The following is a 21,686-nucleotide window of genomic DNA, read 5'->3' as shown; positions in this document are numbered from 1 at the left end:
TAGAGATCCTTTAAGCAAGAGGTTTTCCCTAACACCATTACATCAAGGTAAAAATCACTTGTTTGTATTTTTACCAAACAATGTATTAACTGAGCCATGATTTTTCCAACTTTATATTGAAAACTATTAGGCCTAACACGGAAATTTAATTTTGAAGATTAAGTGCACTGATTATTTAAGCTATACTTGAGAAAAACAGAAAAAATACATTTAAAACCAGCATCAGCTCCCAGGTTCCTTATGTGAATTGTATTCCAATTTGGGGAGTGAAAAAAAAAAAAGTTGTGCCTACAGAGCAGTGGAGTGTGCCTACAGTCTGGAGCAGTGGCAATTTTTTTTTTTTTTTTGGAACATGCTAATAATTAGAGCTCTCAGTGTCTAATAGCTCTAGAGCAGTATTATCTATGCCTTCAAAAGGTCAGCCTTCATTTTTATTTATTTTTTTTTATGTTGAATTTTCTTTGTCGGACAGAACAAACCCAGAAGTGGAAGAACTTTTCCATTCTTTCTTCTACCCAGCTTCCCCTTAACTCTTGCTCTACAAGCCACGTTAGCTTCCGTGTTTGCTCAACATTAGCCAATTATTTTTACAACAGATACTATAATGAAGCCACACTAAATTACAAGATTTGAAAAGAATCAGACCTATTCTCTTGGAATTCATATAACAGACAGATTGATAGCACTGAAAATTATTGGCTTAACACTCTCTCAACAATATTTACTGTTTAAGGTAATAGTTCATAAAACAGGATTAATAGTGTAATTATCATTTAACTGCCTACCTGAACAGCATCTTCAGAATTTCCCAAGCATTTGTGTATGGCACCAAGAAGCAAATTCCTCAAACCAACAGCTGATGAATCATCAACATCCTGACAAGCTTAATGACAAGATTTCAATAAACAAGTAAGATGGATTGAAATCCTTCCTTAGACACGAACTGCGATCTACGGTGACTTTTAGTCTAACGATTAAATTTAACTAGAAAAAGGAGATGTTAGTAACAATCTACATCACAGTAACTTGGTTTCTTTAAAATACAACCCATTTTGTGTCAGTCTCTTCAAGCAATCTGTCAGTAATGGTAATAATTCCTAACAGGAACAAATTGGCCCTCTGCAGTAGTGGGTGTGCTCTTCTCGATGGAAGACAGTACCTTTCTCTACTTGTCCTTGAAGTATTCACTAGAAAACTAAAGTTCATAAACAATCAACTCCTCCTGGTGTTATAGGTAACTGGGTTGTTCCAGATATTAAAAAAATATATATATATATATAGTCCAAGTTACAAGGATAATAGCAAAAAACCTCAACCAAGCAGTCCAGACAAAGCTGAGTTGTTCTTAACTGAAGCCAAGTGACGGACACAGAAATCTGTATTGGACTTAAAATCCCAGGCCAGGGTACTTTGGCATCACACTTCCCAGCGCTGATGAGCAGATAAGGTTAATCTGCCAGACCCTGGATGGTTTACAGTCTAAGGACAGACTGTGCCTTCAGCTGCATAGTGCTGTTTTCAGTGAATCATGATGCACGTAACCCTCTCTAGATGAGTCAGGCTCCATTTTGATCAAGCCTATTAGTAACAGCTCCAAGCAACTCTGTTAAGCCAAGACTAGCTCCATGAGGAACCATTTGCTACACCGTGGCTTCCAGAGGCTACAGTAACAGGGGTGTCTGGAGGATTTTTCAACCCTTCGGAAGGAGCTAGGGTCTGGGAGCAGTTGGGCCCTTTTAACTTCACATTAATCTGCCTCATCTAACAAATTCTGATGGCTTTAAACCAGGTCTGCAATCACAAAATGGTTTATCCACATCACAAATAAACCACCTATGAATACCTAAGGATTGGCTGCATGAAGTATCTGGACACTACACAACACATAATTCTGCCAGCTCTCATCTTTATTAAGAGTCTAAAGTTACTTGGCATTTTACTTAGGAAGATACACATGGGTTCAACTTAATTCCTACAAACCAGAGCTTTATTATGTCAAATTCCAGCCCCAAAGAAAGCCTGGAAACTCCCTCCAGCACAGTAAACCCCCCTTTGTCCATGAGAAGCAGCAGCAAACAAATAAACAAAAAAATCCTTTATCAGCTCAGCACTTTTGAGATACCCTTAAGGCATGGCAACATTTTCACTGTGTAGAAAATCTTGAACCAAGGATCACTGATGCAGACACATCTGTCAGTGTCAAGCCTTACAAGAAGTTCATCACTGAATTTTAATCCATACTGCTATTTCACATTAAAATCTGCACCACCAGCTGGAAGCTTACAGGAAAAAAATCTATGCTGCTTTTGAATATGCAGGACAGGAGTAAATACCATTTGCATTCTGTAAGGTTGATTGTTTTACAGGCAAATTACAGAAAAAAAATACTTGAATATATTTTTATAGAAGTAAATCTCATTTTAAAGCCTTCCCCATTGCCTTTGGGGACTACAAAACGAAGGATCTGAATGCAATCCACTGCCACCATACAATTTAAATGGACAAATTACCTTAAAACAAAAAAAAAAAACACAACTAGTCCTGGAAAAAAAGACTAGTCCCAACCCTAGTTTTCTAGCTTTATGTAAAAATCATGTACAATCCCCAAAATCTTACAATTACAGAATCAAATCTGAGTGGCAGACTTTATTTTTAGTTTTCTGAAGGAGTAGAGAGTAACTGGAAACTGCAGGATGCAAAGAAGACTGGCGTGTGGATGGAGGGTAGGGTAGTAAATAGTTCATGGTAAACACTGCTACCATAATTTTTTTTTAGACAGATCTCATCCAAAGACACCTGGAGACTGAGAAAGAGGCAAGAGCGGAACACCTTTCGCCTCTAAGATGCTGCTGCTGCCAGCAGCCAACATAAAAGGAAACCTCACTACAACATGGATAGCCTCACAAGCTACATATTCCCTCTTAGAAGAAAATTAACATGCAGAAATAAAGCAATGGTTTGATTTTTTATTTTTATAGTTAGATTTAAATGAGTTCAATTTTGTCTGCTGACTTTGACCAGTAACTACCACACTACTGTTTCATTTTGAGCAATGATTTGAAACCCAATGACTAGAAACCCAACTATATGCAACAGTTAAAAAAAAAAAATCTCCAAAAGAAACTATACAAATGGCAAAAATGAAGCATTAAGCTGAATTGTTTGATGGGTCCTTATTCCATTGCTACTCAAACTGTTTTGCTATCCCATACGCATGCTGGTTTAAATTTTCATGCTACAACAGTCAGCCAGTCTGCACAAAAGAAGAAAATTGCATACCTCATTTAAAACAAATATATCAAGGACACATATTATACCTTGGCTCATGTGCTGTAAGTTGGAGAGGGAACAGTTTGGAAGTGCTTTCCATAAGTACAATACTTCAATGGATGCCAGGACACAGAGCTCTTTGGTTGGCATTTGTTTTCTAAATCTTTCTGCCTGCAAATTGGGAAGAAAGAAAAAGGAGGGAAGATCTGTCATCTGTACTTTTACAGCAAACAATATTCGCAAACAATATATCACAAACACTAATTGTTTCGTGAAACACCCAACAATTTTAATAAAACCCCATTGTAGCTAAAAGACTAAGAATGAAAAATCAAAATCTTTCAATTGAAGGGCTTACATATTGACCAAAATTAAATTCTTTACCCTAGATGTGTTTTTTTTTCTATTTCACAATCTCAAGAACATAGTGACCAGATGTTGACCCAGCAACATCTGCAAATCTTAAATTGGGTGATACTTCTTAGACAAGTCTGGGCTAGGCTAGACTTGTCTACTTCCAAGACTTCCCAGCTTTCAAAAAGAACTAAGGCTTTGACAAACAAGACAAGATTAAAAAAAGGAGAAAGAAAAGCAAAGCCAGAGAGAAAAATCACCAAAACAACTACGGTATTGTGTATTTGTCTCTTTAATAATTACTTCAGTTGAAAAGTGAATAGCTAATTAACATCTCCTTTGCTGAGTCCTTAAAATATGTGACACTATTGTTTTTCCACCTGAATCCTTCCCAGTAAGTTGACAAAAGCAACACAGGAGAAAGCAGATATTCATTCAATAATAAATACTGGTAAACAATGCAACACAATTATCAGGTGTAACTACTATACTGCAACAAGTTAGCCTTTGCTAAGCACAAACCTTTTTCACTGAAAATTGCTCAATCTGATTGTTTTTTCTTTTGAAAAGCTTCTGAACTTCTTTGAAGACATTCTGAGCACCATTGACATCGCCAGTGGCTCCTTGACACACTATAACAACACAGAAACAAAAATGTGTTAACACTGCTGTGACATGAAACAGAAAGGAGGATCAAATATCATTAAGTTATAGGGTGAGGAAAAAAACACTGCAAAGGACCTACAGTGGGACTTCATGAACACAACCCCAGCTCTCCCAGGTATCCTTCTGTAATCATTAACAAGTCCACATTTCTTTTTTTTTCATATCCATTAGAGGACTAATACCACCCAAACTAACGATTTATTTCCTAAATCTCTGCAATACATTTTCATTGTGGTGATAGGTCATATCATAATTATAGCTGGAGGACAAGGGCATATGCACGTGCATTAATAAATGGCATAAACAGAATTACGTAAGTGAGGTCTGACAGCTGCACAAACAGCTGGCAGTGTGGAACACACAATGTGCACTCGTCAACTCTCCCGAAACAAAACAGTGCCATATCACATCGCTGATTTAATCACTTACCCGCATCACTGGAAATACTCACCTGCCGTTAAATAAGCATAATAGCACTGCGACCACCTGGATTCATTTTTAAGCCTTTCAAAGGACTCAAATGCATCTTTGAAATTCATCTCTATCATGCTGCACCAACCTAAAAATGAGACCAATTTAGCGTGAGAGCACAGTAATTCAAACATGATATAAACAAAAATTACTGAAACAAAATCTGCTTATGAGTGCTGGAGCTAGCTTAACAATTGTACCAATAACTGGAAAAGTTAAAAGCAGAACTAATCAATCATTTAAAAATCTGGTTCACGTTAACTGGAAAATATTGAATTATAGGTGTGATACAAGACAATGAATCCGTTTCATATCAATAGCAAATCTATACAGACAACAGCTTTTTTTTTTTTTTTTTTTTTAATAAAAAGGCTGTGTTTTGTAGAATGCTAATGCTTGCAGTTACCACCTGCTCCCCTTATTCCTCCTGACTATGACAAGACATTTAAAGCTTGACTCAACATATTTTCTCTACTCTAAAGACTTCTATGCAAACTAAAAACATACAATGAAACTTTTTGTTGTTGTTGTTGTTCATTTTCTTACATCAGTAGCATGAAATGAAACATGAAATATAGGTCTTGCAATCTATGAAGTTCCATTAGACCTATTAGTTTTTGGCATGGAAACAGTGCTTCCACTGACAAAGTAGATGAATTCATTGCTTATTTTAATGAATCTTCTGTAGGTGAACAGTTTGCCTCTGATTCTATACTCTATTTTTGCCTCTGATTCCATACTCTATGATTTATGCAATTCATATAAAATTTATATATAAAATATAAGTATATATATATATAAAATTTTATAATTTATTATAAAATTTTAAGTGTATAATTTTAAAGTTTTCTGCAAATATAAACTGATTGTTGAATGCTACTCCCCTACACAAGACATCAAGATTATCATCAACATAATCCAACCAAGACCAAGGCCAGCATTCTAAAACCTTTTAGTAATCCTAATAAAAATAATCCAGTTTCTTCACTGAAGTTACTAATCAAAACTTGAAAGTGATACATTTATAGCACAAAAATATCCAATTTACCTATTTCATATAAGCAGACATGTTGAATCTCCCTTTGGTCTGTTGCAAGTTCCAAAGCAGTATGAAACGAAGTCAAGGCACTATTGATTTGACACTAACAAAGGCAAAAGAAAATAAAGTCAGATGTCTACAGTTATAAAAATCAAATTACCTAACAGATTTTAAAACAACACATTTGATTTTCTACATAAACACACATTGGGGAAAAAAAAAGAAAAGTTGTCATATTGATTGCAGGTTTGATTTAATGAGAGGCAAAACATCCTAGTGAGAGGAAAAACTCAAAACTGATTTGATTCTAGATTTTAAAAGAATTTAACGTCACCACAGAGCTACCAGTTTGAAGAAGAAGGGATCATACTCATTCATATACCAGATCCACATTGCAAGTCCTTTGACAAGCTTCCCTCCTCTCTTTAGATCTGATCACTTTTGAATGTGAGTATGGGTCAATTATGGCAAAGCCTTTATTTACAATGGTAAGCACACATCTGGAAAAGGATCAGTAGTTAATAGATTTTTTCCAACTTATTTCGAACTAACAACATGAAATATAATACAACAGGCAAACTGAAAGACAAAAAGGAAGTATCACTAATATAAAGCAACTTGGATTTATATTTAAATGAAACCTTAGACAAGAAAACAAAGCATTTACTCAGAAGGTAATAACCATCAATTCTACCATGTAGAAAAAAAAATAAAACATACAGTAAGGAACCTGCCTTCAAAAAGTCAAATATATAGAGAAAAAAAATGGGGCAGGGCCAGGATATTGGAGGAGTTTAATAATGATCAGCAACAGGTTACATTCCTCAGCCTTCCAGATCAGCCACTGCATTCCTATCTGCAACTGAATCCAAAAAGGTGCTGATAGTTTTGTAACAACTAGAATGATAGCTCTTTTGACTGCATTTATCTCTAGTTTTCCCAGAGACTTCTCCATACCAATCATCATAATGGCTTGAGGCCTTTAGGAAGATGCAAATTAACATTTAGCTCATTTTATACTCATTTACTCTACACACATGTATATATATGCTGTGTATCTCTCCCAACATGGCCTACAGTTGCTTTAGGGGGTTCCTATATTCATTCTTACATACAGCTATAGCAATTCTGTGTTCCTTAGACCACTCACTGCTGCCTGCAAATATCTACAAAACTGAACAAATAAATGTCTACAAAAGATATTTGCCCCTGAACAAGATAATGTCTACAACACTGTAAATGAAATCTAAAACTCCTGCAAAAGTTTGTAGTGTCGTGTCTTAAGACGTGCCACTGCTCCCTGCCCCGCCCCCTGCTCCCCATCCCAACCCTAGATCTAGATTGATTTTATCAGATTTCTTTCTTTGTCTGATCAGGGAAAGCTATTTTAGTTGCTAAGGAACGACAACTTCACCACAGAATACATACACTGCACCAAGACAGCACAAAGCAAAGGCAGCCATAGCTGTAACAACATAAACACTGCATACTTCAAAAAACAAAGCCATGATGAAACAAAGATGCTTGTTGGCATGAAAGAAGAATGCAACCCACCTGTCTTTTTGTTTTCTACTATAAGTGCCCTTAAAATTTCCAGGGAGCCTGAGCAATATACAGCTTGTTCAGTTTTGTAGAAGCACAGTCTCCTCGTTATACGTTAATAAAAAATACCAATGTTGCATCAGCCCAACATGCCTGGCTGGAAAGTATTATCAGCTCAGTCTTACAGGAGGGGGAGGGGGAAAAAATAGATAAATAAGAAAGGGGGCTTAAAACTTGATCTCTGGCACTAAGATGTTTCAAAATTTAGTAAAATTTCATTTTGAAAACTTCTGAGAAAAAATGAAAAAGTCTACGTATTTAGTTCTCCGGGAAGATATTTCACCTTCTAAAAACTTAAAAAACTCACTAAAAGTATTTAAAATATAAATAATTTATTTGCAGGGCTTGTTATGCCACACAATAACTAAGGATAATTACATCACTTTCTACAATTTGACGCACCAAAACAGGGCAACACGTGAAACACTGAACAACTAACAACATGAGCATTCAACTAAGTGGATTTGCAACCTCCGACAATCCATTTCTCTGTCCAGATCTCAAAGTGTTTTCTACACAAGTTTTCCATAAGTGTTGAACTCAGTAAATATGCTCCTGAGACACTCCTCTATAAAGTTTCAATTGTCTCCAGGGATTGTGACAACATGCTAGAATATGAATTTCTACTTTCTCCTAACAGTATTCTTTCTAGTAAAAGAATACTACTACTCTTAGTATTCTTACAATAAATTCATTACCATCTACTTACTGTTTCAGAGAGTAAACAGTAAGAATTATACAGGCAGAAGAGTCAGCAAGTAGAACATCAAGGCTGACTGTTTTTGTTTGGTTTGGTTTTTAAGCTCTCATTATCATACACGCTTGTAATTCCTTAAAGGGTCATCACTCTCGCTTCTCTTGGACAAAGACAAAAGAAAAGATTAATCCATAAAACCTGTAATATATAGAACTACATAACCACGAAGAGGATTATTAAAGCTCACGTGAGTACAATAATCTTTCATTTCTTGACTTCAAATTACAGAGAACAACCATCTACAGAGCTTGAAGAGCCAAGAAAGCTTCCTGAACCAACAGAGGTTTATATATTTTATAGCCTTGAGCAAGTAATGGCAGAGGCTAGCACAATTTCTGAAAATAAACCTTGATAATACATAAGCTCCTGCAGATTAAACACACCTTGAGTGTTTTTGGCAAAACTGGTGTTTTGCCAGTCAGCTGGAGTACTTGGCACTTTTTCTCCAGCCTCATAACATGCGCCTACACCAACTGAACTCTACAGATCAAGCCTCGGAACGTGATTTTTTTTTTTTGGCCCAGCCCCAAAGACTAGGTGATTACGTACACAGCCCCAGAGCGTGCTGCCAGACAGAGGAGCCATCTTGCCCCTCTCCACGTGAAGCTACTGTTTTTGGTGGTGGTGGTTCTTAAAAGCTATTTCAGACAGGGGTTATTTGTCCCCCATTTAGAAAAGCAGATTTTGCATGCTAGGCCTACACCCATCCCTACTAACTTTCTGGTGCGCTTTCATTGCAGCTTTCCCAAACCACCCTCCTCCCTTCCCTCCACTCATACATTTCAGAGTCTCCAAATGTCTTCTGACTTCAATTCTCAAAAATATGAGTCTACATTTTAAAAAACTCTGTTAAACATTTACTAATATTTATACGTGCTCCTTGGAGCACAAACCATTACAGACTCACATGCTATAGAATACAGAATCACCTCCCTCGATCTGCTGGCCTGCCAGCCACATTTCTTTCGATTGCAGCCTAGGATACAGTCGGCTTTCTGGGCTGCAAGCACCCACTGACAGCTCATCAGAGAGCGAGTTTTACATCCACCAACACCCCAAAGCCCTTCTCTTTGAGTTGACTTACTAATGGAAGTCAAATTTACCATCATCTGAAAGTTACAAAAAGTGCACATCTTTTTAAGATCAAAGGCTATCTAGAAAGAAATTACCCGATGGCCTGAGTGCTAGTAGGGCCTAATCCAAACCCTACAGTGACCGTTCCCAATTCTTATTTTCAGAACATACAACTTCCTCTGTGTACGATCATATCAGCCTTTCATCCGTGTACACTTAAATTTTAACCCAGAACTGTTAAAAACAACCAGATGTTTACTGCTGCAAAATATTCCTTGAACTGAAGCTGGTATAATTCACATGTTAAACAGGATAAAGCAGAGACTTCCAAATTACAGTAAACCATTTCAAAATAGTATTCCTATGTGAGATGGAAAGAATTTAAACCTACCTGCTTATCAATACATTCAAGGACAGCTATGTAAGTACCTCCCAGACTTTGCAGGAGCATCCAGTAACGTACCTGCCTTCACTATTATGGCAACAGTATCAGAGCAAATAAAACTTGCACCTTCTTAACAGAGCCTCCAGAAGAGCTTGGGGTATTTACGTGAAGCATTTATACAGAGCAAAGTCTCAGCAGGGAAAAAGAAAACTTGTTGAATGGAAATCTTTCATGCAAACAAAAAAGGGCCATTTTATTTCCTGATAGCAACCAGTAAGCTTTCTGCTGACTATGGTACAGCTACAGAGCCTAGAGCATTTCATTCTGCCTGCCTAAGCTAACTAACTTTGTTAACGCTGGCAGGTGGCCTCCAGCACAAACTATTTCACTTGGAACTGAACGTTGCTGTCTATTAACAGCACCATTTTAAACACAAATACTCTAAAATAGCAGGTAAAGAATTCTGCTCTGAAGCAAAATTGACACTCATCCAGAATCTATCAATTCCCCAAACGCACCGTTGCTTCCAGAAAGACAAAGCAATCAAACCACACCGCACAATTAAACCACGTGCAAGAACATGCCTACAAAAACTGCCCCTCTGCTCTGTTACTGCCGCTACCCCCTTCAAACTACCAAGCTGCATTTCTGAGAATTAACTGCAAACCCCAGCAAAAACAGGACCACCAACATAAAGATCTGGATTAGCTCTCAACTATGGTATTGAGACAAATATTCTGGTTTTGCACTTTTTTGCTGGGTTTTCTTGATGATATAAATGCCTTAGAAATATCCTGGTCAGATAAATGCAGAAGCTGAGTTGTTCAAAGTACTCATCACCATCTTGGATGATCAGAGATCCTTGAAGAATAATTCAGCTAAAAACCACAGGGCTGCTGCAGCGTTTCAAGAATATCACTCTCTAACAGCATTCAGAAACACATTTCCAAGGAATACATTCTGCTTGGGTCACAGCTCACCATAGCAACACAAAACATCCTGTTTTGTCCTCTTAAAAGCAACAGCAATTATTCAAGGGAAATTATTGAGGATGATTAGCTATATGTGAACAATGTATAAAATGAAAAGCGGAAGATAAATGCCGTGTGCTCAGCAGATAATACTCAGATTTCAGCTTGACAAGCAAAACTGAAACAGCTATTTATACCGCAAGAAGCTCATGAGTGACCAGAAGCAGTTTCTTGTAGCATGGAGTTATAAATGCATCAAGCAGAAACAAAACACATTTTGAAGTGCTATTAATTCAGATAGAAGTAGTGGAAGAGCTGATTTGGTATGTGAACTTGCAGCTAGGAAGAAGCTGATCCTTTCTTCTTTCTCATCTTTCAATACGTCTACATCTTTAGTCAAGATTTATTGATGCTTGCACAATTCATTCACAACAGAAAAAAATCGGATACCACGGGGAGCTGGGTGGGGAAAAATCAGTGAGAAGAACAGAAACATGCAATACCTCTAATCGCTGTATCCTTCCCTTGAAGAACATGAACAGAGAAGAATTTGGATAAGCGGATTCTTTTTTTGCCAGAATCTCCTTGGCCTCTTTCAATCCTGCCTTGTTATCGCTGCCATCAAGAGCAAAAAAGGGACGAACAACTGTGTGGTACCACAACAAAGCTAATCTAAAAGAAACACAAGAGGAAAAATGATTACAGCGCAAACAGACACGTCAGAGCAATGTTCTACGTAGGCAAATTTTTTAATGATCCTGGAAGACAACGGATTTGAATCTTTTCTTATATAACCTGACATTAGAACAAACGTACTATTACCATACACCGCTGTGTTCCTAAACTGCAGCTGAACATACGATACCCAAATATCATCCAAAGGCAGAGTAACCATCAAGGTCGTGGTATCAAAGCACCATACCAACTGAGTCTTTACAGATTTTAAAACAGAACCCCTCCCAGGAAAACATTATGAATTAATTGCTCATGAGGAAAAGAAACAAAACAAAAAAAAAGAAAAAGAACACCACGCACCCCCACATACAGAAATCAATGCAAACAGAAACTTGTCTGGTGTTGGGAAGCACAGATTCCTGCATGACCTACATCATGCCTGGAAACAAGGGCAGAGCACAAAGCTCTGCAAGATCATAGCACCCACCCCACCTCTACTGTCACTCTGGGGAAGGGAATGCCAGTCTCTTTCCCAGGTAAGCAACAAAATAAATCAGCATGAACATTTAATCTTAACTGTTCTCCTCCAGCACAAAAGACTAACTCTGCTGTCAATATTTCAAAAGCGACATTTGACAGTACTTAAAATAGGTTCAGCAATACAAGTATTAATTTGGAGAGAATGTCATAACAAACTACCCTCATAAATGGCCTTATAAAATCTGGCTAACCTTTCACCCAATAAAAAGACCTGAATGGAGTATGAAGGCTTGCGAAAAAAAAAAAACAAAACAAAACACAAACATTCCTCCAAGCAGATCAGAAAGACAGTAAGGGAACACCTCCCAATTTACTAAAAATAAAAAACTTAACAGAAGAGATCGTTGGCTGATAATAACCACAAATAACTGAAATCAATTAGGATGAGTAACTGACATTAATCACTCTCATATAAAACAGCACACTCTCCATCGAAGAGAGCATAGCTCACAGGTAAAATCTACCGAGCCTTCAGGGCACGCTTGCATTTACTCACTCTACTGGCATATAGTTTACTAGGCATTAGAATAGCAGGTACTGAAGAATACAATCCTGACAAACCCCAAACACACGCAGATAACTAGTGGCAGACAGACCACTAGCAAGTGACGGATTTACTAAACCATGACATGTTAAACAATAAACTACGAGTTTATTTTACCTGCTGTTGGTTTCTTTAAAGCAACATGACGGTTTTGGTTTTGATTCTTTTCCCCCAATTACTTACTTTCAGTACTAAGTTATCTACCAAAGCATTTCAATATAGCTACTCACGTAGCTAAAGGGGCCTTCATGTCCTTACTTTCACTTGCATACATCAGTGAAGAAAGCCCCTGTAGGCGGTCTCCAGGAAAACCCAGCAGGTTGATGATTTTGAGCAGGTTTGGGGGCACCATGGATATGCAAAGATGAAAAAGTCCATATCCAAAGCTAACAGCACCTTTCAGTCTGTTTAGCGAATCCTCCGTTACACCTTCTGCAGCAATATGATTATCATTTGCAGCATCAGAAGTCAAGGATTCCTGAGTTGTTTTCTTCTGATATATTTCCTGAAGTGTATTAATGTCCGTATAGCACTTATTGTAAATTTTCCAGGCTTTTCGGAGGATCCACCCACCTTTTATGTATGCTAAAGAGCAACGAAAAAATATTGCAAGAAACATATTTCAGAATTGGAACACAGCAAGTAGTAAATACTGTTTCACATATCCTAGTATGCTTTCTCTATTTGCATTAAATTAGTTTATTGCAGAGAAATAATTTTGCAAAAAGAGCTATCTCTGTTATACAGATGAGATCTTTCATACTGAGTACTACAAACTTAAGTGCTTTTCAAACAGAGGCTTTAAAACAGCATGCAACACAAAGGTACTTTCCTGTAGCCATCTATCAACACAATTGCCAAGAAATACAGAAAACGAAACAACTTAATGCTGAATTCTGCCCCGCTATAGAACAGAGATGAAACCACTGCCTGGCAAACAAAGAAAAGCTTGAAAGAGATTTTTCCTCTTAAGCCCAAATCATACTAAAATAAAATTGATGGAGAAATAGTTTAAAATAAAATTAAATTAAAAAGTAAAATAAAAACACATGCCATCTTCCTTTGGGTCAGACAATGAGATTTTCAAAATAATCATTCCCTCCGCCCTGCCCTAAACTGGGAAATACAGCATCTTATAATTTAAAGAATCATAGAAAAAAAAATAAAAGAATGCTTAAATTTTGCTTTAATTTTTTTCCGGTTGCCTAATTTCTTCAACTATTCTTAGTTTAGAATATGACAAGTCTCAGTCTCATTACGCTCTTTACAGGAGGGCATGACTCCAGAATATAACCATGTCTGATTTGCCTACTGGCACAGCACCCGTCCTGGTTATAGCACATCCCTGGGCATTGACAAAAGTGGTAAAAAGCAAATAAACACAAAGTATACGTGCACACATGAACTGCACAAGTAGACAACAGCATTTTGTCCGTCCTAAAGCCCTGAGAGTTAGGAACTGAACTGATAAAGGATTTTGAAGACTGAAAGTGGGAGAAATTGAAAGCATGGATATAGCAGTAGTGTTCTAACCAGATATCATCAAATTTGCAGAGATCAGCGTTACAACCAATGCCAGAATTGGATCATAAATGGAATACGTCAAATAATAGGAAAGTGCTGTCAATAGTAGACCAACGATCCCAAAGCTTAGAGACGCTCCTTCCAATTGCAGCAAAAATAATCCAGAGAAAGCATGGTCATTGCCTACATTACTGCCTCTTGGATTATTGTTACACAAAGAAGGGATGAAGTTAGTTTGATAGTCTTAAGAATCACAGCGAGGAAGATTGCAAAATTTATTATCTCAGTTGTAACAGAAGGGTTCTATCAATATGAACAGAAAGCATTAAAAAAATTAATCCTGTAACGTGAGTTCCATATTAAAAGCGCTATAAGAAAAAATGCAACCCCCTGCCATGATTCAGCTGCATCGTGAGGCTAACGTTACTCCAACTTTCAGCAATTAGGTCATCTTTTAAGATGTTTTGTGCAGCCAAAAAGTATGTGCTTCACAACAAGATGAATACTCCTACAACTCCGCCTAGCAATGTAGCAGACAAATAATAAGGGCAAAAAAAACATTTTACTTATCCTATGGATCACGTTTCTGCTAATAGCTTTGAAAAACTACCGCATTCTGGCCCATGAGTCAAGTAAAAGTGACTTGATGTGGAGAAAGGTATAGTTTGAGGCTTTTATTTTCACCAGCGTGCTGCCATTAAGAGTTCACTAGGACCACAACCTTAACAGATTTGCTATGCTACGATAAAATATTCTAACGTTGAAATAATGAAATTATGATTTTTGAACAAAAACAAACGAAGCCCAGTCACTGAACTGAGATTCAGCAGCAAGAACTTCTGAAAGTAGTTGTCAGGTCCGTGATGACCTGACAAATCAAAGATAAAGGTAAATATCAAGGAAAGATAGTTCAATATTGCTATTGGAAGCTAATTTCAGTTGCTGTATTACTAACTTTTTGTTGAACTATTTCTGTTACATCCATGAGGGTGGAGGGGAAAATCTAAAATGTGTTAGGCATATGAGAAAGCAGCTTGCATGTCATCATATGCTTCCCGTCAAACCATTCCACGATGAAAAACACAAGAAATTTTTCACTCAACCGCTGATCTGCCTCTCCATTTGAAACGAGACTAGTTTCAATACTGTGGCTGCTATTTCTGTACAGAAACATCATCGTCATAAAAAAAGATGTTTATGCATAATCAGAAAGATAATACACCCAGAATCCTAAAATAGCAGAACAGTTTAGCTAAACGGTGTCACAATGGCAGTAACTAACAGTCACTGAGATGGCGTTTAGCCACTTGGATTTTAACCACAGATTTCAGGTTTATTTTTTACTCAGTAGAATAACCCAAATATATTGCATGGTCTGCAGTACTCTGCTACCCACTTCAGTTCTCTGAGCAGCAGCAAAGAAAGGGAACAGACACCACTCCGTTATAGTACCCAACCCAGTTACAAAGCTGCAGAATATATAATGAATAACTGTGAGGAGGAGGAGGGGGAGAAGAAAAAAAGAAAAAAAGCAAGAACCCAGAACAGCATCAAAACTAGTACGAAAATCTTTCTGCAGCACTATACATTGATACAACAGTCAAAAATATGCCCTGAACTACTTCTAGCTAGCACCAAACACATTCCTGATGCCCTGGCTTGGAAGAAACCAAATCTGCACATCACAGAAAGCACTGTGTCCTTGACTGAAGATCTTAGCGTTATTTTAAATAATTATTTTAAATAATGTTATTTCCCTGATTTGTTTCAGCCGGTCAGCAGGGTTTTCACTGATAGTTGTGGCTGCCACCTCTTCCAAGGTCCAAAAATGTAAGAGAACCTTAGAAATAGCTTTGCAGATGAGGCAAAGAAGTTTTTAATCAACAAGAAAGAAACCAAGCTCTTTGGCACGCAAGGACACACTTCAGTGGCCAGAGAATAAGAGCTGATTCAGCAGTTCAATCTTCTACACGCTTCACTTAAAATTACTTTCTCTACCATTTTGTCATCGAAGTTGTCACAAATGTAATGCATATGGCCACCAAGATGTTCCCAGGTGGCCTGGGCCTCAGGTCTTTATAGCCTCTTTTATCTTGCAGGCCAAGGGAAGCACTCAGATGCTAACCATCTTTGCACCAACTCTTCTTATGCTTCTACAGGAACATACACCATCCAACCACTTGCCATTCTTACCACTTCAAGATCAACCTTTACTTCAAAGATATCATGCAAAAAAACACATCTAAACACATCGAAGCCACAGCACACCTGATAATTCTTGTTTTACAAATGAGAGCACAGCCAGGTAGACTTGACAGTCTGCTACAATTATTTGTCTTTGCAGTCGATCTATCATGGAGAGAGTAGATTTTCGTCCATCAACCTGTTTGGAATACACAAACACAGAGCACAAAATTTTTAACAAAGGTTTTTAAGATGATAAACAACAGCAGTCTCAGAGTGACAAATTTAATTGTTTAAACTCTACTGTCCTTCGCATATCAAAAACCATCTAACCAAGATACAAGTAGCACAGAAAGGAAGCTTCCAGAAATACTTATCCAATATATGATTCCATGTTTTACAAATAATGTTCTTACATTCTTTTTAATTTTATTCTTGATTGTTTCAATGACTCCAGCTTCTTCACTCTCACAAAGTTTTTCTGTAGCCTTTAAGTCATCACATGCCAGCTGCATTTTCTCTTCTTCAAATGTCATCATGGCATTCTTCCAAAAAGAGAACAGAGATTTGAGTAATAAAAACCAATTATTTTTATTTCTACACAAGCAACGGGATGAAAAGTTTTCATGAACACCTTGACAATAAAATTTTCTTTCTTTAAAATATATTAATGTACACACATATATCAATATATATACTTCTACACAGAAACAAACTATAGATTTGAGCATGCTTTCCCGAAATTTCGTGGCTCAGAACATAGTAACTAAGTCCCCTTCCCTTGTCTTAATAGAACTTCATATGCTGTCAAACTGAATATGCTATCACACTACGTTATATGGAAGAAGAATTTATAAAAAGCTTTCAATTATTGTATGGCATGATTTACATCTGTGCAGATACTGCTTTTATAAAGCTCATCCACATAAATAATAGGCCTTCAAAGTCAGTAATAAATAACAGTTATTGCATTGTAAGAAATATCCACAATTCCTACACAAGGTTGGTGGGTTTTTTTTCCTTCCTACGAAAGAAAACGTGCACCAGACCAACTATCACTGAACCAATCTAGAAAGAATTTTAAGGACAAGTACCTTCTTTTCTTAACGCTTTATTAAACAAAAGCTCTGAATGACACAGACACAGAGTGCTGCAGCTATGTTTAGAACAGTAGCTAAGCAAGATATTGTCAAGATCCACGAACGCTGCACTGCGATGTTACCCTGGTTCAATGCATCAGTTCAGATAACTGAGCCGGAGAGGTTCTCCCTCTTCCCTTCCTCCTCTCCCCTCCTTTCCATCCACTCAAAACCAAATCCTATGGCACAATGTATTTTATTCCATGCTGCAAAATCTACAGACACTACAGAGAATTCAAATTAGTTCCGTTTCCAACATATGTATTTCTGGAATACTATAATGAATTCTGTCTTTAAAACAAGTGCTACCGTAGACAATTTCTGGTGCAACTGAACGTTAAGCAGTAATGTCAGAATAAGGACAGCCTATAACCAAAATCCAAATGTTTTCTAATGTACCTGCTCAGTTTTTAAAAGATATTCTCATTTTAATACAATTAAAAAAAAAAAAGAAAAGCTTTCAACAGATTTTAATTTTATGACTCTTATTCTATGAGTCTATGACTCTTTAGCCAATATTCTCAGTTCTCATAAAGGAAGCTACATGACTTGATCAACTTTCACCCTGCAATATGGATGAAGAAATTTTCAGTAGCAAAAGCTATCAGGGAAATGGTACTTGTGATTGTTATTTTAATACTACCTCTACTGCTCATTAAGGAGAGGGTTTTATTATGGTTCTTTTAATGGAGCACATAAATATTTCATGTTTGAGAAGCTGCATCACGGAACCTTTTCTTTCTATTTAAACCACATGAGTAAACAAGTTTTATATAACATAATGACTTGCTTTCTACCTACACTTAAGCTGTAACTTGGAAAAAAATTAAGTCTCATAAAAAGAAATGGATTAGAGCATCCACCATTATGAACTCACGCATTCACATACAAACATGAACCGCAAGAGATGTCTGCTCTGTTCCCATCTACTCACCAAGAAACTGACAAAACTGGCTCCAAAACTCATTAACGGGCTATGGTTTCTGTAAAGAAAACAAAGCATCGTTAACTACATTTGCATCTTTCCTATAGTAAAGATCAATATTGCACTTCCTAATTTTAAATTATACTTCTATAAATAAATTCGGGGGCCAGAGGGAGGTTTGTATCAAGTTACAAACAACAACCGTGTTATTCTGCAAAATATAATGGAAATGTAAAGGCAAGCTACATTTATACATGGGCAGATGTATTCATTATTGTTACCAGGATTTGAATATATCCTTAAAAATAACTTCTTCAAGCATTAAGCTGTAGAATTTTTTAAAGCACCTACTGCCATCAAAATACATTCAGTGCAGGTCAAAAAAATAAAATAAAAGCTCCAGAAATTTGCTTGGATTTGATGATTTTGAAAGTCTTTTCCAACCTAAGTGATTCTATTAATCTAAATTAAATTTAAAAACCCACTAGTATTTCTCTGCTTCGTGTTCCATCACTACAATTTGGACCTAGCAGATGAATGTTAACTGATTTTATTAAGAGATTCCCACGTCTCCCCTCTTCCCATGAATTGTATCCTGATTAAAAATAATAATAATAATCACAGGCCACACAGCAAAAGGTTTTAGAAATAGGAAGTTCCTACAAGGCACATGGGTTTTGAGTTGATCTCTTTCAAGATCGTATCTTCCTATAGTATGTACAATAGTTTTAAGATGATTGACTGTTTTGGAATAACCCTCCCATCAGAAGAGGTGAAGGAACTGCTAGATAAAAAAATGTAGACAGCCCCAATGTTGGAAAGTCACAGGACAGGTTTCAAGCTCCATGACTCCTGCCGTCACATAGACCACAAGGCTCTGTCAGGCAGAAGGCTCTCAAAAAAAATAAAATAATTTAATGATCTCAGCAGTACCACTGAAGCATAACGTTCAGCAGCGGACTGTCAGTTTATGTGCCCATATATCACTGCAATAGGACAGAGAACAGATAGGACAGAGACCGATAGGATAGCTAAGGATAAAATACGCACAATGCTCTAGAATAAGAGAATATTTACAAACACCAACTTCTATTCCAGTATTTAAGGAGAGGTAAGTTTGATTCGACAGGCACATCCAAAAATGCAGTCAAGAGCAAGAATAAAAGAGAAAAATTGAGAAGACGGGCAATGATAGATCTGAACAACCCTTTCCTTTTTAACTAACTGCTCAGCTCTGGATATGCCTATCCATTGAAGACCAGCATAACTTTCGCCACATCTTTTAATTACTTTTTCGAAAGAAAACCAGCTCAGGTGTTCTGCTTCTGGCTGCCAGGCCAACCAGAAGGGCTGCCTGCAAATGCCTCGGCTATTATTCACCCTCTGGACTGCTCTCTAGCACCAGCTGCGTCACGAAGAGCGGCAGAAATGAGCTGCACAAGCGACATCTGCTGCCTCGGGCACTTTGGGCACGAAGGCTTGCTGTGGAGGCTACGTGCCCGTCTCCTAACCCACTTTGCAGCTCACACAGACCGTGGTGCCCAGCCCCATCCCTCTGCTGCAGGGCACCGATCCTCCAGGACACGTTTCCAGGGCACGGCTCCTGCATCTTCAACACCACGCACCTGGAGCTGATGAAAGGATCATCACGAGACATTTGTATGCTTATGTCCTGATGTACAAAGCCACACTTACGTCACACGTTCAAGAAAGCTCAAAAGTAAACCAATTGTTTCATTTTCGAGCTTCCTTAGACCTGCACGTATGGAGAGAAAGCAGTTCTGGGGAGGCAAGCAGGAAGGCAAGCTTGGTTTGTGTATATATGTCTTCATATACACCCATATCCATTTTTATTATTATTATCACAATGAGACGTCAGAGTCCTTATTCAGCATCTGTAGACAATGAATATTTCATACTGAAAACCATTCAGAACAGGATTTTTCTCCAGATTGTTTATCAGCGTGAATTAAAAGCAGTCAACCACAACAGCCTTCCAAAAAGAGGGGAAAATAAAAGAAAAACGTGTGACATAGAGAGCTAATTAGGTTTGCACTTTTCATTACAATCCCTGGAATGCACTGCTCGAATATTAAGCTCGCATCCACGCCGAAAATCTGCCTTTGCTATTAGGCACGGCTCTGGAGAGGGCATTCAAATGGAGTAATTCACATCCAAGCAGCTGAACACCTGGAGAAAAAGTACCTGTAGATTTGGTTTTACACTCTTAATAAATCTTTGTACAGCAAGACCAAGGTTTTGAGGGTTTGTTGACTTTTTTTTTTTTTTTTTAAGCACGTAGAAGCCGATCAGATATGCTCAGCAGCACACATTTGGCTCTCAGAAGAAAGTAGCCTCCGCACATTCCTTAGGGCTTGGCAAGGAGTACACGAATCTTTCCAGCAGAGCATAAATGAAAATTAAACATTGTGGAATTACAGACCAAATAGTAAAATTGTTGCCTGTGAAAATATTTTAAATTCGAGCCCGTTATTCATTTTCTATGAATATTTATAAACACAGATCCTTCTGTTGCAGAAGTAGTTACTGACGCTTTAAAAGCTTGAAATAAAACAGTTTTAGAGGTAAAGTGATCCCCTATCCATGGGAGCAATAGTGTCAAACAGCGCAGTGTGGACAAGGGCCACATTTAGGGGCAAAGCCATTAAAACAGAACAAACAGTGAGATACTGGAGAATCAAACAGCGTGATCTCTTATGCAGCAGCTCAATACATACACTACTTCAGGCACGCTGATCAAACATCTTCAAAAAAAATCATTTTCCTTCAGGACTTCAGATCCTGTTCCTTTAGAGTGTATACGTATACCTGGAGGGATCAGTATTTAAATACGCATTTTGAAAGCCTTTGTAGTTTTTGTTTGGTGTATTTTAACACTACAGTGGTCCGATGGCTAGTTACAGTCGAGTCAGCTGCTTTTCCAAGATGACAAAAGATACTGATGTGTTTATAACAATTAATAAAAAAATACTTAGAATAGATAAATCTTCAAGTATAGCTGTTTAAGTAAAACTGAGAAGTTTTTCTCACAGCTCACTTCATGTACAATTCTTCCCCAGTGTTTCTGCCATATTCCTGCCCAGCCACTGGGCAGAAACCGTAGTCGCAGCTTCATGCAAAATCACCAGGGAATGCTAATTCAGCATCTTAAGGGCGTTTTCAACAACCCTGCTTAGTGCTCAATCTTCACAAATATTTTGTTGAAGGACAAATTCTTCACCAGCTTAGGATTACCTTCTCCTCGAGGGTTAGGAATGAGTCTGTAATGGCACCGTACAGCCGCAGCAGCCACTAACACATGACTAACGATGACAGTAGGTTTCTGAGAAACACGCTCTTCCAAGAAAATAACCCTCAGCTCCAAACCTTTATCAATGCGTGCTGCAGTGACCTTCAGCAGCAGATGCGATTTTACGTCTTTCGCCCAAACCCCAAAGCTGTTAAGATTTCGAAGAGGAAGCACTTGAGATAACACTGACAGCAAAACATCAGCCACGCTGACACCGACTGAGTTATACAACTGGATACAAGCAAATGCCAGGACA

At 37.6% G+C, this 21,686-nt stretch overlaps 1 protein-coding gene across 2 annotated transcripts in view; it reads right to left on the bottom strand.

Annotated features, from left to right (window-relative positions):
• The window catches only part of TTC39C (tetratricopeptide repeat domain 39C), a 35,291-nt gene that overhangs the window by 6,452 nt on the left and 7,153 nt on the right, over window positions 1-21,686 (bottom strand). For both annotated transcript variants that reach the window (XM_084507408.1, XM_084507409.1), the window contains 10 exons: window positions 18,130-18,178; window positions 16,473-16,601; window positions 16,141-16,255; window positions 12,579-12,933; window positions 11,093-11,261; window positions 5,810-5,903; window positions 4,742-4,849; window positions 4,147-4,256; window positions 3,318-3,441; window positions 786-883 (listed from right to left, as the gene is read on the bottom strand). In XM_084507408.1, the coding sequence (XP_084363534.1) occupies window positions 786-883; window positions 3,318-3,441; window positions 4,147-4,256; window positions 4,742-4,849; window positions 5,810-5,903; window positions 11,093-11,261; window positions 12,579-12,933; window positions 16,141-16,255; window positions 16,473-16,601; window positions 18,130-18,178 (1,351 nt within the window). The remainder of the gene's footprint in view (window positions 1-785; window positions 884-3,317; window positions 3,442-4,146; window positions 4,257-4,741; window positions 4,850-5,809; window positions 5,904-11,092; window positions 11,262-12,578; window positions 12,934-16,140; window positions 16,256-16,472; window positions 16,602-18,129; window positions 18,179-21,686) is intronic.

This window comes from Aythya ferina (genome assembly GCF_964211825.1).
Source record: "Aythya ferina genome assembly, chromosome: 2".
Classification (NCBI taxonomy): Eukaryota; Metazoa; Chordata; class Aves; order Anseriformes; family Anatidae; genus Aythya; species Aythya ferina.
The sequence above is the reverse complement of the archived record's forward strand: the minus strand, read 5'-3'. Positions and strand labels throughout refer to the sequence as shown.